This window comes from Puma concolor, chromosome B3 (genome assembly GCF_028749965.1).
Source record: "Puma concolor isolate L17-30 chromosome B3, mPumCon1.1.hap2, whole genome shotgun sequence".
Classification (NCBI taxonomy): Eukaryota; Metazoa; Chordata; class Mammalia; order Carnivora; family Felidae; genus Puma; species Puma concolor.
Window position 1 is genome coordinate 32,437,277 of NC_141672.1, and position 21,937 is coordinate 32,459,213.

The 21,937-nt window shown below is 40.5% G+C and overlaps 1 protein-coding gene across 1 annotated transcript; it reads right to left on the reverse strand.

Annotated features, from left to right (window-relative positions):
- Positions 1-9,880: 9,880 nt before the first annotated feature.
- LOC147579852 (disintegrin and metalloproteinase domain-containing protein 20-like) lies at positions 9,881-12,807 on the reverse strand. Its single transcript, XM_086709403.1, has one exon. It carries the CDS (start codon positions 12,244-12,246, stop codon positions 10,012-10,014), a length of 2,235 nt encoding a protein of 744 aa, XP_086565529.1. The 5' UTR covers positions 12,247-12,807; the 3' UTR covers positions 9,881-10,011.
- Between the last annotated feature and the right edge of the window lie 9,130 nt (positions 12,808-21,937).

Here is a 21,937-nt window from a genome sequence, read left to right on the forward strand (position 1 = left end):
CCCTCCTCCTTTTATCTCCCAGGTAACTAAGTTCTAAATTCACCTGCTTAGCAACATAGATCTTTCACTTCTTCAGAAACAACTGGCTGTCAAGGATGCTCTGGCTCCACTAATTCTATGCAACTTCAATATAATTAGAACTGGCTAGCCTCCTCTACTCCATTCTATGTCCTCTTACAATGTAGCTTCATTTCTGCCTCATAATTTTCCTCATGCTACTGTGTTGGCCTAGACTGTACAATCACTTTTCACTATGGAACTAAATTGTATCATGACTCTGTACTCTGTCAAGATCAAATTCTACATTCAGTATCAAATTTTTCTAAATAATCTAGACAACATTGATATAATTCCCTTTATAATTACCATATAATTACCATATACCAAATTACTATAGAGTTTATAGCTTTGAGTTTTTGTTTTATATACAAGTTTTAAAAATTGTATCTCCTTTCATGTTTTTGAGAAAAATATACTCAAAATCATTTGGTAGAGAATTTATGACATAGTGTTTGGCAAAACATATAATCTGTAAGATGACTTTAACTATGTAAACATTACATAGAGTAAAAATCAATTCAGTAAAATACTAATGCTAACACTGAGTAGATTCTGTTTTAAAAGGATTCTTGGCCAATGAGTCTTGCCACCTTTTAATTTAACTAGGAGATTAAGAGCTCTACAACTATCAATTGGAAGCATTTTTGATGATAGTCCTTTTCAATTTCATCTCAGAAAAAGTTTCTTCTATTCATGCTGGTTTTCTCAGAAATCTGCTGTAGGAGTGCTGACAACACTGCCTCCATCTTTGGCCCTCCATCTTGTTCATGTCCATGCAATGACTCCCTTGGGGCTCTGTGTTCCAGGCCTCATGGAGGTTAATGTACACTCTGACCAGAATTCAAGAAGCCTTCTAATCTTTCCTCTGGTGCACAGATGGCACCACTTTAGATAACTACACTTTGTCTTATAAAATCTGTGGGTTAGGGTCCTGACTTTGCAGAGAATTGCTGCATAGTGCCAGGATCACTGTTCACTCATTACTCTTGTAAGTTACCCTGAATAAAACCCTGTGTAAACAGTATGGAACGACTTCCTTCATTTTTCTGTTTCAATGTGCCTTCTCAGTCTGGAGGATTACTGTTCCTCTTCCACCTTTTAACACTTGCTTGGAGGTTCCTTTTCATAAACTGTCTCATTCATCCAGGTAGAACTAGACAACCCCTGTCTTAGGAAAGGTGCATTAAAAACTTTTGTCTGGAACTGAACTGGGGGGGTTAAATTTGCTGCTATGCCGAGGATGATTAACAATTAAGAAAACTGGGCACCTGGCTGGCTCAGTTTTCTGGGTGTCCAACTTCAGCTCAGGTCATGATCTCATGGTCTGTGAGTTCGAACCCCACATCAGGCTCTGTGCTGATGGCTCAGAGCCTGGAGCCTGCTTTATATTCTGTGTCTCCCTCTCTCTCTGCCCCTCCCCAGCTCACACTCTGTCTCTCTCTTTCAAAAATAAAATAAAAATATTTTTAAAAATTAGGAAAAGCTATCCCAGGAAATGAGAGTATAGGACACTACAGATGCTTAATCCTAGAAAAGTTTTGATAGCAAGACTAGAGTGCCTGCTTCTGATAGGATGGTATCCTGGGAGATCTAGAGGTAGGGAAGGATTGAAAACTTCCAAAAGTAGTTTTGGCTTGATCTCCCTTGCTGAAAGAAGATCATTTCTCTTGCTGAAGAAGACCATTTCCTTTAAAAATAGCATTGAGGACTTCTGCTTTCAGAAAAGATAAACACTCTTACCCCTATTGCTCTTGCTCACTATAAGTTAAAACATCATTCTTTATGTATAAAACAAACATAAGAAAGTTCAGAAAGGTGGAGCAAAGAATACAAACCAGCTAAGGACATTGGGACCTAAGGAACAACATGGCAGGAATTTCTCTGCAATTTCTTTCTTTTTTTTTTTTTAACTTTTTAAATTTTTAAAACCACTTTATTGACGAATGATTGACATACAAAAAGCTATACATATTAAATGTGCACAACTTGTTGAGTTTAAGATGCAGCTGGTTTTTTTTTTTTTTCTTTTTTCTTTTCTTTCATTTAAGTTACATCCAAGAGAGTTAAAATATAGTGCAACAATGATTTCAGGAGTAGATTCCTTAATGCCCTTTACCCATTTAGCCCATCCCTCCTCCCACAACCCCTCCAGCAATCCTGTTTATTCTCCATATTTAAGAGTTTCTTATGTTTTGTCCCCTCCCTGCTTTTATTATTTTTGCTTCCCTTCCCTTAGGTTCATCTGTTTTGTATCTTAAAGTCCTCATATGAGTGAAGTCATATGATATTTGTCTTTCTCTTGACTAATTTCACTTAGCATAATACCCTCCAGTTCCATCCATGTAGTTGCAAATGGCAAGATTTCATTCTTTTTGATTGCTGAGTAATACTCCATTGTATGTATATACCACATCTTCTTTATCCATTCATCCATCGATGGACATTTGGGCTCTTTCCATACTTAGGCTATAGTTGATAGTGCTGCTGTAAACATTGGGGTGCATGTGCCCCTTCAAAACAGCATCCCTGTATCCCTTGGATAAATACCTAATAGTGCAATTGCTGGATCGTAGGGTGGTTCTATTTTTAATTTTTTGAGGAACCTCCATACTGTTTTTCAGAGTGGCTTCACTAGTCTGCATTCCACTAGCAGTGCAAAAGGGATCCTTTTTCTCTGCATCCTCCCTAACATCTGTTGTTGCTGGAGTTGTTAATGTTAGCCATTCTGACAGGTGTGAGGTGGTATCTCATTGTGGTTTTGATTTGTATTTCCTTGATGATGAGTGATGTTGAGCATTTTTTCATGTGTCGGTTGGCCATCTGGATGTCTTCTTTGGAAAAGTGTCTGTTCATGTCTTTTGCCCATTTCTTCACTGGATTTTTATTTTTGGGTATTTTTTTTGTTTTGTTTTGTTTTGTTTTTTTGGTGTTGAGTTTGATAAGTTCCCTATAGATTTTGGATACTAACCCTTTATATGATATGTTGTTTGCAAATATCTTCTCCCATTCCGTCAGTTGCCTTTTAGTTTTGCTGATTGTTTCCTTCGCTGTGCAGAAGCTTCTTATTTTGATGAGGTTCCAACAGTTCATTTTTGCTTTTGTTTCCCTTGCCTCTGGAGATGTGTTGAGTAAGAAGTGGCTGCGGCCAAGATCAAAGAGGTTTTTGCCTGCTTTCTCCTCGAGAATTTTGATGGCTTCCTGTCTTACATTTAGGTCTTTCATCCATTTTGAGTTTATTTTTGTGTATGGTATACGAAAGTGGTCCAGGTTCATTTTTCTGCATGTCACTGTCCTGTTTTCCCAGCACCACTTGCTGAAGAGGCTGTCTTTATTCCACTGAATATTCTTTCCTGCTTTGTCAAAGATTAGTTGGCTGTATGTTTGTGGGTCCATTTCTGGGTTCTCTATTCTGTTCCACTGATCTGAGTGTCTGTTTTTGTGCCAGTACCATACTGTCTTGATGATTACAGCTTTGTAATACAGCTTGAAGTCCGGGATTGTGATGCCTCCAGCTTTGGTTTTCTTTTTCAAGATTGCTTTGGCTATTTGGGGTCTTTTCTGGTTCCATACAAATTTTAGGATTGTTTGTTCTAGCTCTGTGAAGAATGCTGGTGTTATCTTGATAGGGATTGCATTGAATATGTAGATTGCTTTGGGTAGTATCGACATTTTAACAATATTTGTTCTTCCTATTCAGGAGCGTGTAATCTTTTTGCATTTTTTTTGTGTGTGTTTTCCTCAATTTCTTTCATAAGCTTTCTATAGTTTTCAGTGTATAGATTTTTCACCTCTCTGGTTAGAGATTTATTCCTAGGTATTTTATGTTTTCTTTGTGTCACTGTAGATGGGATTGATTCCATGATTTCTCTTTCTGTTGCTTCATTGTTGGTGTATTGGAATGCAACCGGTATCTGTGCATTGATTTTATATCCTGCAACTTTGCTGAATTCATGAATCAGTTCTAGCAGTTTTTTGGTGGAATCTTTTGAGTTTTCCATATAGAGTATCATGTCACCTGCAAAGAGTGAAAGTTTGACCTCCTCCTGGCCGATTTGGATGCCTTTTGTTTCTTTGTGTTGTCTGATTGCTGAGGCTAAGACTTCCATACTATGTTGAATAACAGTGTCAAGGGTGGACATCTCTGTCTTGTTCCTGACCTTAGGGGGAAAGTTCTAAGTTTTTCCCTATTGAGGATGATATTAACGTTGGGTCTTTCATATATGGCTTTTATGATCTCCAGGTATGATCCTTTTATCCCTACTTTCTTGAGGGTTTTTAATTAAGAAAGGATGCTGGTTTTTTTTTTGTTTTTGTTTTTTTTGTTTTTTTTTTGTCAAATGCTTTCTCTGCATCTATTGAGAGGATCATGTGGTTCTTGTCCTTTCTTTTATTGATGTGTCTCCGCATTTTCTCTTACCCCCATTGCAGTCTGGAGAAGTCTATGACCTTGAAATGCAATAGACACAGACAAAAAAAAAAGCCTCCAAGACAAGTTTGCTCTCTCTAACCAAAGGACCAGGAAAGGAGCAGCCTGGACAGAAACCTTTTACGAAATAACTGTCCTACACCAACCAAATGTCATGGGGAGTATTGTAACTCTATATGCATCCTCATTAGCATGAGCCACATGAGGGATTAAATATCCAATCACACCCACTTCTAATGAGTTGTCTCAGGCCCTGCACTGGGATGGTGTCAGAGAAGGTCAAATAGAGTTCTGGGGCTTTCATTCTCGTCATGTAGTAATGGGGTCCTCATTTGGCAGTGTTAGTGGATTGGGTAGCAGTAATGAGGCATCCTTCAACCTCATAGCAAGGGTGATATTAGAAGAGGTCAAATGGGGTGAAAGTGAACTTCCACACCTTATCAGTATGAGGTTCTCCTTCCTCTTGGCATGTCATCTGAAACCTGGACATCTATCACCACTAGCAATAACAATGCAATGCTTCCACTGCTAGTGCAATATCAGAGGGGGGCCTGATATTTAAATAATATCTCAAGCCCCAAAATATAGCACCCAAAGTGCTCAGAATAAAATGAAAATTTACCTAACATAGAACAAACTAGGAAAGTTTCAACTTAAACGATGAAAGACAATCTGTATATGCCAACTCTAACAGATGTTGGAGGTATCTGATGAGGATTTTGAAGCAGCAATCATAAAATGTTTCAGTTGGCAATAACAAATATGATGGAAACAGTTGAAAAAACAAAAACTTGCAGAAATAGTTTCTCCAAAGAAGTATAAGAGAGAGAAAACAAAGTAATGAAAATTTTGTAACAAATAAGTACAAAACCTAAAGCCAAAAAGCCACTGGATGGGCTCAACAACAAAATAGAACAAAGGAAACAAATGGTGAACTTGAATGTACAGAAAAGTTGTTACCAAATCTGGAAAGCAGAGAGAAAATAGACTGGAAAAAATATGAAAAGCCTCTGGGATCTGTAGGACTATAACAAAGATCTAACATTCAGGTTTATCACAGTTGCAAAAAAAAAGAGAAAAATAGGGCTGGGCTAAAAATTACCTAAACAATTCATGGCTGAGGATTTCTCAAATTTTGCAAAATAGCCTACAGATTCAAGATGTGAGAGAGCCACAAACAGGATATACCCAAAGAAATCCATACTATGACATATCATAATAAAAATTTGAAAACTAAAGACAAAGAAAAAATCTTGAAAATGCGCGGAGAGAAACATCTTGCCTAATATTACCTACAGAGGAAAAATAAATTGAAAAATAGTAGATTTCTCATTAGAAACCATGGAGGTGGGAAGGAAGCAGCAAAATATTCCACAAGAGTTAAAAAAATAATAATAATCCAGAATTTTATATACAGTAAAAATGTCCGTCAGGAATGAAGAGGAAATCAAGACATTTTCAAATTAAGGTAAACTAAGAGAAGTTGTCACAGACCAGCCAAAACAATGGCTAAAGCAAATTCTTGAGGCAGAAAATAAATTATAAAACAATGAATCTTACAACAGCCCTAAGGAAGGAGAATGGAAGTAAAAACATGAGTAAACACAATGGACTTTCCTTTTCTTGAATTTACTAAATTATGTTTGATTGCTGAAAAAAAATATTGCCTAATGTAATTCTCAATGTATATGGTGGAAATATACATGGAAATATTTAAGACAAATACACCAAAAAGGGAATGGCAAAAGGGCTTAATGAAACTGAGGTTTCTACACTTCATTTGAATGAGAAAAATTTTCATAATTAAAACCACAGAAGACAAAAAAAGTGAAAGACAAAGAACAAGCATAATGAACAGAAAATATTTACAAATATGGTAGATATTAATCAACTATGTCAGTTATCACTTTTTTTATTTTAAAGAGAAATACCCAGGGTAATTGGACTAAATTTCAGCATTGACGTGGATACTCAGAGCTCCAAAGTTTATGATTGTCAGGCAATAAGTGGAATCCTAGCTGATATCCAGCTTACTGTGAATTCAGTGGTCTATAGTCCAAGCCAGTGGTCACTTCCCCAAATCTCCAGGTGTATAATTGGGCCTGGTATCTTTAGCAGTTAGAATAACATCCCCACAGGGTGCTTGGCATGCGGAATAACCGCTATCATCATCACACTGCAGGTGGAAGACTCTTTGTTGTTGCTGTTGTTATTTTTAAAAGATTTATTGAAAAAAAGATTTATTGAGGTATAATTTGTAGATAGTAAAATTTGCTAAGTATGCGTGGTCATGAAACCACTATCCCAGGCTAGATGTAGAACATTTTTTACCCCCAAAACTTTCACTGTTGCCTCTTTGCAGTCAGCCCCCTCCCTCCAACCCCTGACACCACTGACTGGCTCCATAGGTTTGCCTTTTCCAAAATGTCGTATAAAATAGTCATCCCGTATTGCAGTGTATTGGATCTGACTTCTTTAATTCAACATTAGTTTGAGATCCACCCATGTTGTTGCATGAATCAGGAATTGGTTCCTTTTTATTTCTGAGTGGCCGTCCATTGTATGGATATACCACTGTTTGCTTATTCATTCACTATTGATTGACATTTGGATTGTTTCCAGTTTGGGGCTATTATGAACAAAGCTTCTATGAGTATTTGCATACAGATCTTTGTATGGACTTATGTTCTCAATGCACTAGGATAAATATTTAGAAGTAGGATTGCTGAGTGTATAGTCCAGTATATGTTTACCTTGATGAGAAACAGCCAAACGGTTTTTTCAAAGAACTCTATAGTTTTGCCTCCCACCAGCAATAGATGAGAGGTTGCTTCATATCCTCATTAGCACTTGTTATTGTCAGTCTTAAAATGTTTTTACTATTCCAGTAGCTATGCAGCGGTATCTTAATGTGGGTTGTTTTTGTTTGTTTGTTTTGAGAGCGAAAAGTGTGAGGGAATGAAGGGCAGAGGGAGGGAGAGAGGGAATCTTAAACAAGTTCCATGCCCAGTCCAGCATGGAGCCCAATGCAAGGCTTGATCTTATGACAGATTATGACCTGATCTGAAATCAAGAGTCAGATGCTTAACCAACTGAACCACCCAGATGCCCCTTAATGTGGTGTAAAAGATTTTTTTTTATTTGAGTAATGTTACATTACTTTCAGGTGTATAACACAGTTGATGAAGTTTAGGGGTGATGGGGGTTCATGGGTTCCAGAGCTGATGGCCAAGAAAGAATTCTTGAAGATGTCTTTGGTGCAAAAAGGTGATTTTGATTAAAGCATGGGAACAGGACCTGTGGGCAGGGAGAGCTGTGCTGAAGTTGTGAAGAACTAGTTATATAGTTATGGAATTGGGGGAGGTAAAGACTAAAGAGAGGCCTCCAGAGGGACTTTGATATGCTAAAGAGGACTTCTAAAATTCCTGAGGCCTTGCTATTGTCAAGCTAAAGATGTTTTTCCTCTAGTAAGGCATTAACATTAAGACAGTAGGGAGTTTCTGGAGAAACGTTTTACTCTGCCAGCCTCAAGTATTTGTCAGTGGGCTGCAGGTTATAAGAAAATTTAATTTTACCTGCATTTCCTTCTTGCCTTTGTTCCCCACATCACTATGGAGGAGAGGGTGATGTTGGGGCTCCAGGAAACTGAGTCTATAGGTTTCTGGAGATTAGACTATTGATAATATTGTCTTTTTCTTGTAATTTACTAAGATATTTGTAAACTGATGGAGACTCATGTCCTGAAGAACTGTGATCTCTATCAGTTAACCATTTGATTCCCCCCTCTCCATTGTTCTTGGGCAGCCAGGAGTGCCCAAGGAATAACATACATATCCCCCTGGGGGTGGGGGTGGGGGTGTTTGCAGCCTGTCACTCATCACAGTGATTCTATTTATCCGTACATCCTGATTTGCTCACCACAAGTGAAGCTACCATCTGTCACCATACAATCCATTACAATATCATTAACTATATTCCCTATGCTGGGCCTTTTACTCCCATGATTTATTCATTAGTAGATAGTAGATACTGGTGCCAAGTGCAAATGCAGAAACACAAGTTTGACAAGGGCACAGTAAACAGGGGCTCACGCCACCGAGACCAGGGAACCAGATCACTCTACCAGATAAGCTATCTGGACAAGAAGTGCTGAGTAAGAGCTCTATAAAAAATGGACAGATTACAACAGTGCAGAGTGGCACTCTTGTTGATTCTCTACTGCTGTATCCTTCCTCTACCCTTTGGTGCTGTTCTCATCTGGACACCATATTTTTGGAAAGAAATTGGATCTGAGGCCTAAGGCATTTACATAGCACAAGTCTACCACACGTCACTTACGAGACCCCCTTCTCAAGCATGATTTCTGAAGTGATTGCTTCCTGTTTCCTTTAGTGTAAGTTTTTTCTCTGTACATGTATCAGACAGTTCCACCCTGTACTTTACAGACAGGCTATGTTCAGACACTTCCTAAGATTTGTATGTGAGTTACTACAACTTCAGTAACCAGAAGCCTTAAGCAGTGATACATCAGTCAGTAATAGATGGCTCCTCATATGATGGTTTTATAATAAAGATACAATGCCAAACTCATTATACTGGAATACCTCAGGTTTAGCAAAACCCAAGAGTAATAATGAGAAAATGGGAATAATGGCATGTATTACATGTTTAACATGTGCGAGACCCTTCTTAGGTGCTTTCTTTTGATCATTACAAAATCCTAGCAAAGTGCATTTCATTTCCCAGTGGAACGTGAACCTTGAAACTGTCACAGCCTAAGACTTTGTCCACGGGCACATATTTTGCAGGTGGTAGATCTGTTGACACTCATGTCCCATGACACAAAACTTCTTATGTTCACACTGTATCTCCCAACTGTTACTTTAAATGCTATTTGTTTAGGGGTGCCTGGGTGGCTCAGTCGGTTAAGGTCCGACTTCGTCTCCGGTCATGATCTCGCAGTTTGTGGTTTTGAGCCCTGCGTCGGGCCCTGTGCTGACAGCTCAGAGCCTGGAGTCTGCTTCGGATTCTGTGTCTCCCTCTCTCTATGCCCCTCCCCCACTCGCACTCTGTCTCTCTCCAAAATAAATAAACATTTTAAAAAAATTAAAAATAAATAAGTGCTATTTGTTTAACAGTATCAATAAAATGAACAAAGAACAATAGTCTAGGATATAGCCAATTGGGAAATGGTCCAATAACTCGTTAAAACCAGTGCATACCAGAGCAAACAAGATTTGCTATGCAGGCATCTATAAAATGTTAGAATCCACATCTTAGAAGAGTACTGGTCTTCTTGTTAATGAATCTAAGAGTCTCTACTATCATCTCTAATAATAATAAGAATATGACTAGACAGGAAACGTTAAATAAATTTAAACACACAGAACTTTTTTAAATTGCCATTTTATTTTCAGATGACAATTTCAGAATGGCTATAAGATTATGTAATTATCACATTATTGATCATTTCTCCTTGTATATGCCAATGTGATTTTCCCCATCTGGTGCATTCCAGTTAGTATTTACTTGCGTTTAGGGGGTTTTCTTTGTCTCTCCTCTTCTGGTATCTCTTCTAAATGATGAAACCTACCAATGATGATTGAAGTCACAAAAAGAATTAAGCGAAGAGTCAGTAGAAGTACTGCCTTGTTTACCTTCACAATTATTTTGGGTGTGAGACCTACTTCTCTGTCAGGTGGGGGGCCACTGTCTATACTACCACCCAATCCTCTCTCGTCACACGATGGCGGTTTCCAACCTTTCATACAGTGACAATGTTTCTTGTTGTTGCACACCCCTCTGAAGTTGCATGTCTTGACATCGCAGTCAAAACCCATGTCTTCATAAAAAGTACAATTCTGTTTCAAACAGTATTTTCCTGGGCCACATGTTGCGCCATCCACTACAAGCCCCATTTCTGGCGTATCTGTCCCATGGTGTGTGTCATATCCAAAGCATTTTTCTTCTGTAACACCTGGTATTATTATATGACGAAATGTAGTGTGCTCACCTCCACCAGGAATTTCATGGACATTACTACAGTGCAGCATTCCACAAAGAACATTATCTTCTTCACATTTAAAAGGTCTTCCTCCTCCTTGTGACACCCTCACTCCACAGTTGCCAAATCGGTCACCTAGTATATTCAAATGTTCATAACAGTCTGGTGAAGCATCTTTAATTTGGAAGCCAAAAAGGGATTGACACTGCATGTCACGGTCACTACAGTTTCCTTTCACACAAACAGCTAATGCTGAACATGGGGTTCCGTCTTGGGTGTACATGTCATTTGGACAATTATGCGTTTTCCCATCACAGTATTCTGGCAGATCACAAATACCAAGTTGGTCTCTGCAAATCGTTCCAGGTTGAGCAAATTTGCAGTTAACGCAGCAGGGTCCTTCACTGCAATCACTGCCACGGAAAAGGACACAATTGGTCTTGCAACACTTATTCTTAGAACATTGTTTTAAGGAGCCACAATCACATTGTTCGTTCCGATCTACAATTAGGTCACCACAACGAGCAGCTACATAAGGAAAATTTCTGTATGGGACATTTGGTATGCTCAAACAAGGATCCCAACCAGAAATCCGGTGATGCAACATTGCATAAGAACAATTGCTCATCATATCCAATAAACCAGGTACTGGAGACATGACACAGTGTTCTCTTCGAAAGCAATGACAACCGGGTACATCATGTCGGATGCCCAAACTATGACCTACTATATGTGCTGAAATAGCTGCAGCTAAAAATATGTGATAATTTGTTACACATACATATGCTGCTCCCCAGTTGGGGTTGCACATTCCATTGTGGTGGGCATAATATAAGGCCCCAAAGAGTCTATGTCCTGTAAGAAGTATTGAGGTATCATGACGAATTGCATCATACAAAGCATAGAACTTCCACAAACCATATTCCGTTATAGCTGCTTGAATAGTCGAGAACTCATAAAAATTAATCCTGTCCATTCCATCCCATATGCACAAAGCACGTATGTTGACATCTAGGAGACTCGGTTTGTAAATGGTATGTAATATGTTGTTCAAAATCACTACATTTTCAATTATACGAGTGTAATTAGTATTACGTACAGTTAACGTGTTAGAAACCGTGTAGTGAATTTTTAAATATTTCTTATGTGGCCACCACAAATAAACGGGGGCTGCCCTAGGAGCTCCGGAAAGTATTGCCTCTTCATATGCCTGATTTGTAGATTGTTCTTCAATCTTACACCTTTGAGACTCTGACGGTCTTCCTTCTGACACAAGTAGAGAAATCACATGCTCGAATCTGGAAGAAGCCTCCAATGGTTTTATTTCATAAGTGAAGTCATCCACCTGCAGCATGCCATGCAGACCCCCGTAGCAGGTGTCCAGTGTGCCCATGGACCCAGGAACCCCTTCCAGGTAGCTGTGGTAGTAACAGTCTCGAGGGACAAACGGGTAGTCCTCCTGCATGGCACCTTGATCATTGTCGGTGATAACAGGAAAATGTTTGGGCAGCAAGCTCTTCTTGACTTTCATGTGAACCACATGTCTTTGGCCTCTGAAGTGGATCTTATAGGAAAGTTGGCCTTGTCTCTCAGCTCCACTCACCCTGTGGGACACCTTCCTGGGGATCACAACTTCAGAGGAAGTGAAGCGCCATCCCGGGAGGGCATGGGAGCAGCAGACCGGGGACAAGAGTAGCCAGAGCAGAGGCAGCCAGAGATCACCCGTCAAGTGGGCCTGGGCCCAGGCAGGCCCCATGAGTGAGGGAGCCTGTGACCACAGAAGATGCAGTCAGGTGGGGGGCAGGCAAGATGATCCCTGAAACAGCAGCTTTCCTGGCAGTGGAGTCCTGAGGAGACCAGAGAGAGACTGGGGGCTGGGCAGAGGCCAGACAGGTGGAGGAGGGAGGGGAAGCTATTACATAATAATGGTGTGCTCATTAAGGAGAGGGGGGTGCTGTGCTCAGTGAGTTGGGTGTCCTAGCACAGGGGACCTAGAGAAGAGGACAAATGGGAGGAATTGGGAACAACAGTGTGTATACCTGGGCTGAAAGGTCCCATGGTCTCTTGGAGAAGTCACAGGGGAAGAATAAGGGCATTTGGTGGAATTTTAAGTGAGCAAAGGACTTTTCTTTCTCAAACCTAAATGACATCAGGGATCAACATGTAATTAAAACAAAGGATGGAGGCTCAGTTGGTTAAGTGTCTGACTTCGGCTCAGGCCATGATCTTGCGGTTCGTGAGTTTGAGCCCCACGTCAGGCTCTCTGCTGTCAGCACAGAGTCCGCTTTGGATCCTCTGTCCCCCTCTCTTTCTGTCCCTCCCCTGCTTGTTCTCTCTCTCTCTCTCTCTCTCTCTCTCTCTCTCTCTCTCTCAAAAATAAACAAACATTTAAAAAAATTAAGGAAAAGAGAAAACAAAGGATGGAGAGGAGAGTGGATGCTTCTTAAAAGAATTTTGAGGAGAGAATTAGATTCTCTCATACTTCATAACAACTGAATGCACTTGGGATGATTGATGGAAAGAAGGAGTAAATAGAGGCCATAAGTAGAAAAATTAGCGTGTATGATAATAGTTTCTTATAAAGTTAAACTTCTATCCACCCTGTGTCCCAGCGATTCTGGCCCTAGGAAATTCCCCACAAAGACTTGTATGTGAATCTTCAGAGCAGTGTTATTCATGAAATTTATTCCACACACTGGGAATAAACAACCAGTCCTCAATAGCTGAATGATTAAAGAAACTGGCATATTCATCCAGGGGAATAATCCCTCATAACTCAGAACTAACTTTTGATCCATGTAAGAATATGGATTTATCTCACAGGTATGATGATAAAAAAGCTGTAATTATCAAGACAGTATGGTACTGGCACAAAAACAGACATATAGATCAATGGAACAGAATGAAAAACCCAGAAATGGACCTACAACTATATGGTCAACTAATCTTCAACATAACAGCAAAGAGTATCCAATGGAATAAAGACAGTCTTTTCAGCAAATGGTGTTGGGAAAACTGGACAGCAACATGCTGAAAAATAAAACTGGACAACTTTCTTACACTATACACAAAAATAAATTCAAAATGGATGAAAGGGCTAAATATGAGACAGGAAATCATCAAAATCCTAGAGGAGAACACAGGCAGTAACCTCTTTGACATTGGCCATAGCAACTTATTAGATTCATCTTTGAGGCAAGGGAAATAAAAGCAAAAATATACTATTAGGACTTCATCAAGATAAGAATCTTCTACACAGCAAAGGAAACAATCAACAGAATTAAAAGGCAACCTTTGGAATGGGAGAAGGTAATTGCCAATGACATTTGCAAATGATAAAGGGTTAATATCCAAAATACATAAAGAACTCATCAAACTCAACACCCAAAAACAAATAATCCAGTTAAGAAATGGGCAGAAGACATGGATAGACACTTTTTCAAAGAAGACATCTAGATGACTAACAGATACATGAATGGATGCTCAACATCACTCATAATCAGGGAAATACAAATCAAAACCACAATGAGATATCATCTCATACCTGTCAGAATGGCTAAAATCAACAACACAGGAAACAACAGATGTTGGTGAGGATGTGGAGAAATGGGAATCCTCTTACACTGTTGGTGGTAATGGAAACTGGTGCAGCTACTCTGGAAAACAGTATGGAGGTTCCTCAAAAAGTTAGAAGTAGAACTACCCTATAACGCAGCAGTTGCAATACTGGATATTTACCCAAAGGATACAAAAATACAGATTTGAAAGGGTACATGCACCTCAATGTTTATACCAGCATTATCAACAATAGCCAAATTATGGAAAGAGCCCAAATGTCCATTGACTCATGAATGGATAGAGAAAATGTGGTATATATGTATATACACATATACAATGGAATATTACTCAGCCATCAAAGAGAATGAAATCTTTCCATTTGCAACAAGGTGGATGGAACTAGAGGGTATTATGCTAAGTGAAATAAATCAGTCAGAGAAAGACAAATATCATATGATCTCACTCCTATGTGGAATTTAAGAAACAGATAAACAGCTGGAAAGGAGAAACAAAGAAAAAAGGGAGAGGGAAACAAACCATAGAAGACTCTTAAAGATAGAGAACAATCTGAGGGTTGATGGAGGGAGGTGGGTCAGGGATGGGCTAGGTGGGAGATGGGTATTAAGGAGGGCAGTTGTTATGATGAGCACTGGGGTTGTATGTAAGTGATGAATCACTGACTTCTACTCCTGAAATCAGTATCGCACTGTGTGTTAACTAACTGGAATTTAAAAAATTTGAAAAGAAAAAAAAATTACTAAAAAAATCTTTACAAAAATACTATGCAAATAAAATAACCTTTTTAAATGGAAAAAAATAAAATAAATTTCCTATTTTAAAGCAGCAAGGATATGGTAATTTTTACAATTGCAATGGAAAACTAATACATGCCCCAAGATAATTTAATAGGGAAAGCATAGTCTATAACAAAACGTGGTAGGAAAACTGGATGTTTATATAGGAAAAAAATTAGCCTCAACTCCTATCCTTACCATACACAAAAATTAACGGGGGGACGATCTTACAATTACATGTAATGGCTCAGATGCTTACCTTTCTAGAAATTTTAATAAGACAAATATTCTTAGTAACAGATTAAACAAAGATTTTTTTTAGGACATAATATGTATTAATGATAACAAAAATGATAAATTGGGATTCACAAAAATGAAAAGCATCAGCTCCTTAAAAGGCACCATCACAAAACGAATAGGAGGCCTTAAACCAGAAGAGAATACTTGTGCACAACACATAAGAACAAAGAAATGTGTATCCAAAGTATTTGAAGAACTCTTATATTCAATAACACTAAGACAAATAGCCCAATACAAAAATGGGCAAGAAAGACTTGAACTGTCACTTCATAACAAAAAATATAGATGTGTCCAATAAACATAATAGTGACACATAACATCATTAGTTATCAGGGCAATGCACATTGCAAATGGAATGAGATACTATTTCTCATCCCCTGGCATGTGCAAGAGTCGTTGGTTTGGGAGGATGTGGAACTACTGAAACTCATGTATGTGTCTGGTGGGACTGTGGTGCAGCACAACCAGTGTGGAAGATACTGATTTTTTTTAATTAAAATTATGCCTACCCTATGAACCAGTTTAATGATTATGTATCTTATAGAAGAACATTTGCACTGAGATTTTGAGGCAACATATTAGTTTCATGAACTTGGACATCCAAATCTCTCCCCGAGTTTGAGAGGTTCTCAGTCATGATTACTTTAAATAAATTTCTACCCCTTCTCTCTCTGTTTTTCTTCTGGGACCCTAATGATGTGTACATTGTCTTTTTTCCTTCCCTTCCCTCCCCTCCCCTTTTCTTCCTTCCTTCCTTCTTTCTTTTCTTGATGATGTCCTGTAATTCCTGTAGGCCTTCTTTTTTCCCTTTCATTCATGTTTTTCTTCTCTGATTGGTTAGTTTGAATTGAACTGTCTTTGAGTTCACTGATTCTCTTTCTGCTTGTCCAGGTTTCCTGCTGAAGCTCTCTGTTCTGCAGGTCAGTGTTGTATTCTTCAGCTCCAATATTTCTGTTTTGTTCCTTTTTGTTTTCTCTCTTTGTTGAACTTCTCCTTTTGTTTTTGCATTATTTTTCTGATTTCATGGAATGGTTTATCTGTATTCTCTTGTAATTCTCTGAGCACCTGTTTAACAATTATTTTGAATTCCTTGTCAGACAATTCCTAGATCTCCATTTCTTTGGAGCCAGTTACTGAAGGTTTACTGTATTTCTTCGGAGGAAACACATATTCCTGAATATTCGTGATCCATGCAGACTTTGATAGGTGTCAGTACATTTGAAGATGCAGTCACCTCTTCCAGACATCATGGACTGACTTTAGTATGGGAAGCCTTTCACCTTCAGGTGGATGGCACACGAGATCATGCTGTGTGACCTGGGTGCCAAGTATGGGAATATGTGATGGCTCTCACTGGGTCTGGGGGTGGGGGGACCGGATGTCTCCTCAGCTTGGGCCACTGAAGTTCACAGCATTGCCAACTATGCAGTCCTTGGCAAGTACAGGAGCTGCAAATTTGTTGAGTTCCTTAGTGGTACCTTCAGGTCTGGTAGCTAGGGACCAGGGAAGGCAGTAAGGGTTACCAGAGCCAGTGATGTGCACACCCTCAGTTGTGGGGAAGGCTGTAGGTGCCAATGCAGTGGCAGATGCCTTTTGCAGACATGCTTTTAGTGATGAGGACCAGGGCAGGTAGCAAGGAGTGGGGCCAACTATGGACTGACTGGCAGCTCTGAGGCGTTTCTGTCTCCCCAAGTATACACACCACACTGAGGCCAGTGATGGGTGTTGGGCTGGGGGTGTGTAGGTATACAGCTGGAGAGAATAGCTACTGGTGGGCATGGTGGTACCAGCCAATGAGAGAAGCAGGGCCTAGTCCAGACCTGCAAGCAGCTGTAGGGGGAAGGGCTAGATATTGTGCACTCACCTGTGGCTACCCACTCTCCCCCTAGGCATGCACATTGCAGTGGAGGCCAATGATGGGCATCAGGCCTGTGGTATGCAGGTACAGCTAAAGAGGCTAAGCCCAAGTGCTGGAATGCTGATGGGACTCCAGCACTTATACTTGTATGGTTAAAGAAGTGTGATTTGGCTGCAGGCATGGCTCTTGGTCCTCTTGGTCTCCACTGGGGACAGGGGGAGAGAACAAGGAGGCTGGTGTCAGTAAGTGCAAATATCTGGGGGGAGAAAGTTGGCAAGATCCACAGTGAGTCCATGGAGTCTGAGTAGGTGGCTGGCTTCATGAGTGGCCAAATCTGAGTCTGTTTGCAAAGCAGGTATTTGTAAACCACCATTGTTCCTACTGTGTGTCTGCTAATAACAGCCTCTTCTTTTCCTCCTTGCTTCTAGTCAGCTCATTATGTGTTAACTTTGCTGGTCTAGGTGGAATGAAACTAAGGTGGGACCTTTGTGTGCACTGCCCCATGAGGCTGGAGAAGCTGTTCACTCGCTCTGTTCTTCTTTTGCTGGTAAGAGGAAAAGTTTCTAGTTTGGAAGTCCTTCCTTGGTGCTGAACAATGCTGGCGTGGGACGGGATGATGCAGGCAAAATGAAGACTTACTTCTCTTCTTGTATGATTATTCTGAGTGTTGTTGTTGTTGTTGTTCCCCAATGTTGCTAAAACTTTCTACGTGGACTCTAGGAGTCTCCCAAATCTGTTTTTATCCATGGATAGCAGTTTTCCCATTGATCTTTGGGGGGGCCTGGGAAGGCTGGATTCGCTGGAACCAATTCCTCTCCAGCTCTGAATTTGCCAGTGATTTAGAGGATCAGACCACATCAAGCTACTGGAGACCCTGACACAAGACCCTGTCCAAGGTGATCTGTTCCCATTGGAGTAAGGTAAGGGGATAGGGAGAGTTGCTCTGGGGCTCATTTGGCCTTTCAAGGAACACTGAGCTTTGCAAATTGTGATTTTTAAAATCACTGCAGCCCAGGTATGGTGAAAGATGGTAACTACACTTGTGGTGAGCATAGATGTTGTGTTGTATGTACTTGTCATCTCACTGTTGTACACCTGAAACCAATGTAACATTGTATGTCAACTATACTTTAATAAAATAAAATTAAATCCCTGCAGCCCAGCCTTGCAGAGCACTACCTGGGGGGGAGAAGGGCTCACCATGTTACAGGCTGGAGAGGTGGAGCCTCAAGTATAGAGGGTTTGGGCAGGTGTAGGTCTCCTGGCCACTGGGCTCTGGAGGCTGGTTTAGGCACCTGCCAGAGCCAAGGACGCATGTAACTTGTAAGCTGCAGGCCGGCAGACTCCTGCTAGATCCAGAACATAGGTGAGAGGAGCCTTTGTCCTGGGCAAAGCTAAAAGCTGTAACTTAAACCTTGCCCCCAAATCCTGAGTAAGGACCCCTTGAAGTGGTATGCAGGCATGAGTCCTGCTGCTGCCCTTGTGACTTTTAGGCAGGTCCTTTGGTGCCCTCTGCCTGTCTCCACCACCTGGTCATGACACTCTGACATGTGGGGGCAGTCAGTAAGGGCAGCTGCCACAAAGAAGGTGATGATGATAGAGGCACCATCTCCAGGGGAATATACCAGGCCCACTGCATTCCAAACCTGCCTAGCCCTGCCCAGTTAGGAGGTATAGCTATATCAGGATTGTTGACCCAAGAGGATGGTGGCCAAGATAGGACACCCAGGATCCTTTCAAGCACCCTAAGTTTGGGGACTCTCCTTGCCACCTCTGAGAGGCCCCATGTGTCCCTCACCAGATTCAGCCCACCACCCCATTCATTTTGCTACCACTGCACTGGGGGTTCCTGACATGGCAGGCCTTTGTGCCCTTGGCCTAGGGTGCTGTCCCCCCTGCACTGCAGCTTCTTCTAGACCTCATGTCTTGCTGAAATGTCCTCCCCAACACCTGGCATCCTCTGTTGGCTGCTTTTCTCATTTGTCATCTGTCCTCTCCACTGGACTGAATTCTGTGAGGACCTTATCCACCATCCTGCCCCATGCTGTACACCCAGGTCCAAGCCCAGGGCCAGTTTGCTCTCTGCCCAGGGGAGCACCTATCTTCATATTCTCCCAAGACCCTCTCACAGCCCTTGGGCACCCTCTTTCCTCCACCTTGGCCCCACCCCTATGGGGATAGCTGTGCCTCTCAATTCTGCAGGTAAGCCCAGAACTGTGTGTGGTCCTCCTGAAGAGGACTGTCTCCACGAGGAATAGCCATATCTGTGTGCCTCAAATTCTACCATTAGTACTCATACCTCTGGTTTATCCTGAACATTCACCAGATATCTATCTATTTGGGCTGGGACCCATGCTGGGTGCTAGGAGCAAAGAACTAACCTGACTTGGAAAACTCACAGTCTAAGAACAGAAGTGGACAAAGCAGGAAACATAGCCAATCACTGGTGAGGCTTGCTATGATGGACAGGGTGAAGAAAGAGAGATTTGGGGATATATGACCCCTGGCTCAGTGGCAACAGTCACACTCAAGTAGTGGAATTTGAGCAAGTGTTGATGGCCCAAAAGCCATAGCCATCTGCTCATTCCACCTCCACCCAGTAGCCCTGCCAGGCCATCTTCATGTCCCCTCTCCGGGCCATGGAGCAAGAGTCATTCCTACTCCTGGTATGGCTGTTCCCTCAGGCCCATCTTACACCTTTCCATTCCAGGCTGTGTGTATGAGGCAGTCAGAGCCCTCAGGGCATTTCCAAAATGTTCAGGTCTGCCACTGCCCCAGGTTGGGTATCTGTCTTGTCCTAGGTTCACTTCTCTGCCAGTTGGGGATAGAGGAGACCTATCTCTGAGCCCCAGGCCTCTCTGAACTGAGGGTCAGAGACCTGGGTTCTGCTTGCTGTGTGACCTTGGCCAGGTCACTGCCCTTGTCTAGACCTCAGTGCCCTCATCGTGGAGTACAGGTGGATTCACATTAGGAGTTTATACTTCCTGCATCCTGCACTTAAGTGAAGGAACTATATTGTACTTCAAGAACACAAGAAAACTTGCTTATTTGTTCATTCCACAAATTAATGGCTAATGCTTTTTAGGTGGCAGGCTAATGAATATGGTCATTTATAGTAGTCATATTTGAAAATAAAAACAAAGATTGATTCCAGAAGAAAGGTTTTCAGAAATGTAGGAAATACATAATTGATGGCTTCCTAAGTGGTTTGCAGCTTTGGATATTTATTTACTGCTAAAAAAAAAAAACAAAAAAAACAAAAAAAACAAAAAACTCACCGAAATCTCCGATTTAATCAATTTACAGCTCATAGTGAGTAAACATGTTTTCAGGTTATAAAACTTTTTTTTTCTGATCAGTAGATAAATCGTTCATGTTCTTTGAACAATTTCTGGTAAATGGGAATAAAGATGCCAATATCCAAATACTATTTGTTTTTTTACTTGGAAAAAAAAGCATGGGGGTCCTTTAGGAGAGAGAGATTATCATTCCAGTAGTTTCCTAGGAATACTCAATATGTCTCATTACAATATCCTTTCATATATAAGGTGACAGTGACAGACTGTGAAGTTTGTCTAATAACATGGTAACTTCTCTCTTCTCCCTTGATTACCTTGAAAGTGGAAAGAGAAATATGTAATGATTATTTTATTTTATTTTATTTTATTTTATTTATTGTCAAATCACCCTGGTGTATGCCTGAAACGAATGTAATATTGTACATCAGTTATACCTCTATACTTAGCATACAATAAAATATACATAGCATACAAGACGTATGCTTTTTTTTTTTTTGAGGTATACTTAGCATACAATAAAATACACAGATTTCAAAGTGGATCTTGATGACTTTTGATTTATAACCACCACCCTACCTTAGCCTGTTTTGGCCACTATAACAAAATACCTTAGACTGTGTGTCTTACAAACAAGAGAACTTTATTTCTCACACTTGTGGAGATACAAAGTCCAAGATCAAGTCAACCACACATCTATTGTCTGGTGAGAATGGCTTCTTGCTTCATAGATGGCACCTCTTGCTGTGAAGCCACGTGGCAGAAGGGGTGAGAGAGCTCTCCGGGGTCTCTGTTATAAAGACACTGATCCCATTCGTGAGGGCTCCACCTTCATGACCTAAAGACGTTCCAAAGGCCCCAGCTCCTAATACCGTCGCCTTTGGGCTTAGGATTTCAACCTATGAATTTTGCAGGGACACAAACATTGAATCCATAGCACACCTCAATGAAGATACAGAAGTTTCCTGTCACTCCAGAAAGTTCCTTCCGTTTCTCCATTGCCACATCAGCCACATCAGGAAACTACTGATTTAAATTCTATTCCCATAAATTACAGCCTATTCTAGGCTATTCTAGAATTCATTCAAATTATATCATGTATTCAGTTCCTTTGGTCTAATTGTTTCTGTCATCATCATACCTGTGAGATAAATCCATGTTCTTACATGGATCAAAAGTTAGTTCTGAGTTATGAGGGATTATTCCCCTGGATGAATATGCCAGTTTCTTTAATCATTCAGCTATTGAGGACTGGTTGTTTATTCCCAGTGTGTGGAATAAATTTCATGAATAACACTGCTCTGAAGATTCACATACAAGTCTTTGTGGGGAATTTCCTAGGGCCAGAATCGCTGGGACACAGGGTGGATAGAAGTTTAACTTTATAAGAAACTATTATCATACACGCTAATTTTTCTACTTATGGCCTCTATTTACTCCTTCTTTCCATCAATCATCCCAAGTGCATTCAGTTGTTATGAAGTATGAGAGAATCTAATTCTCTCCTCAAAATTCTTTTAAGAAGCATCCACTCTCCTCTCCATCCTTTGTTTTCTCTTTTCCTTAATTTTTTTAAATGTTTGTTTATTTTTGAGAGAGAGAGAGAGAGAGAGAGGGAGAGAGAGAGAACAAGCAGGGGAG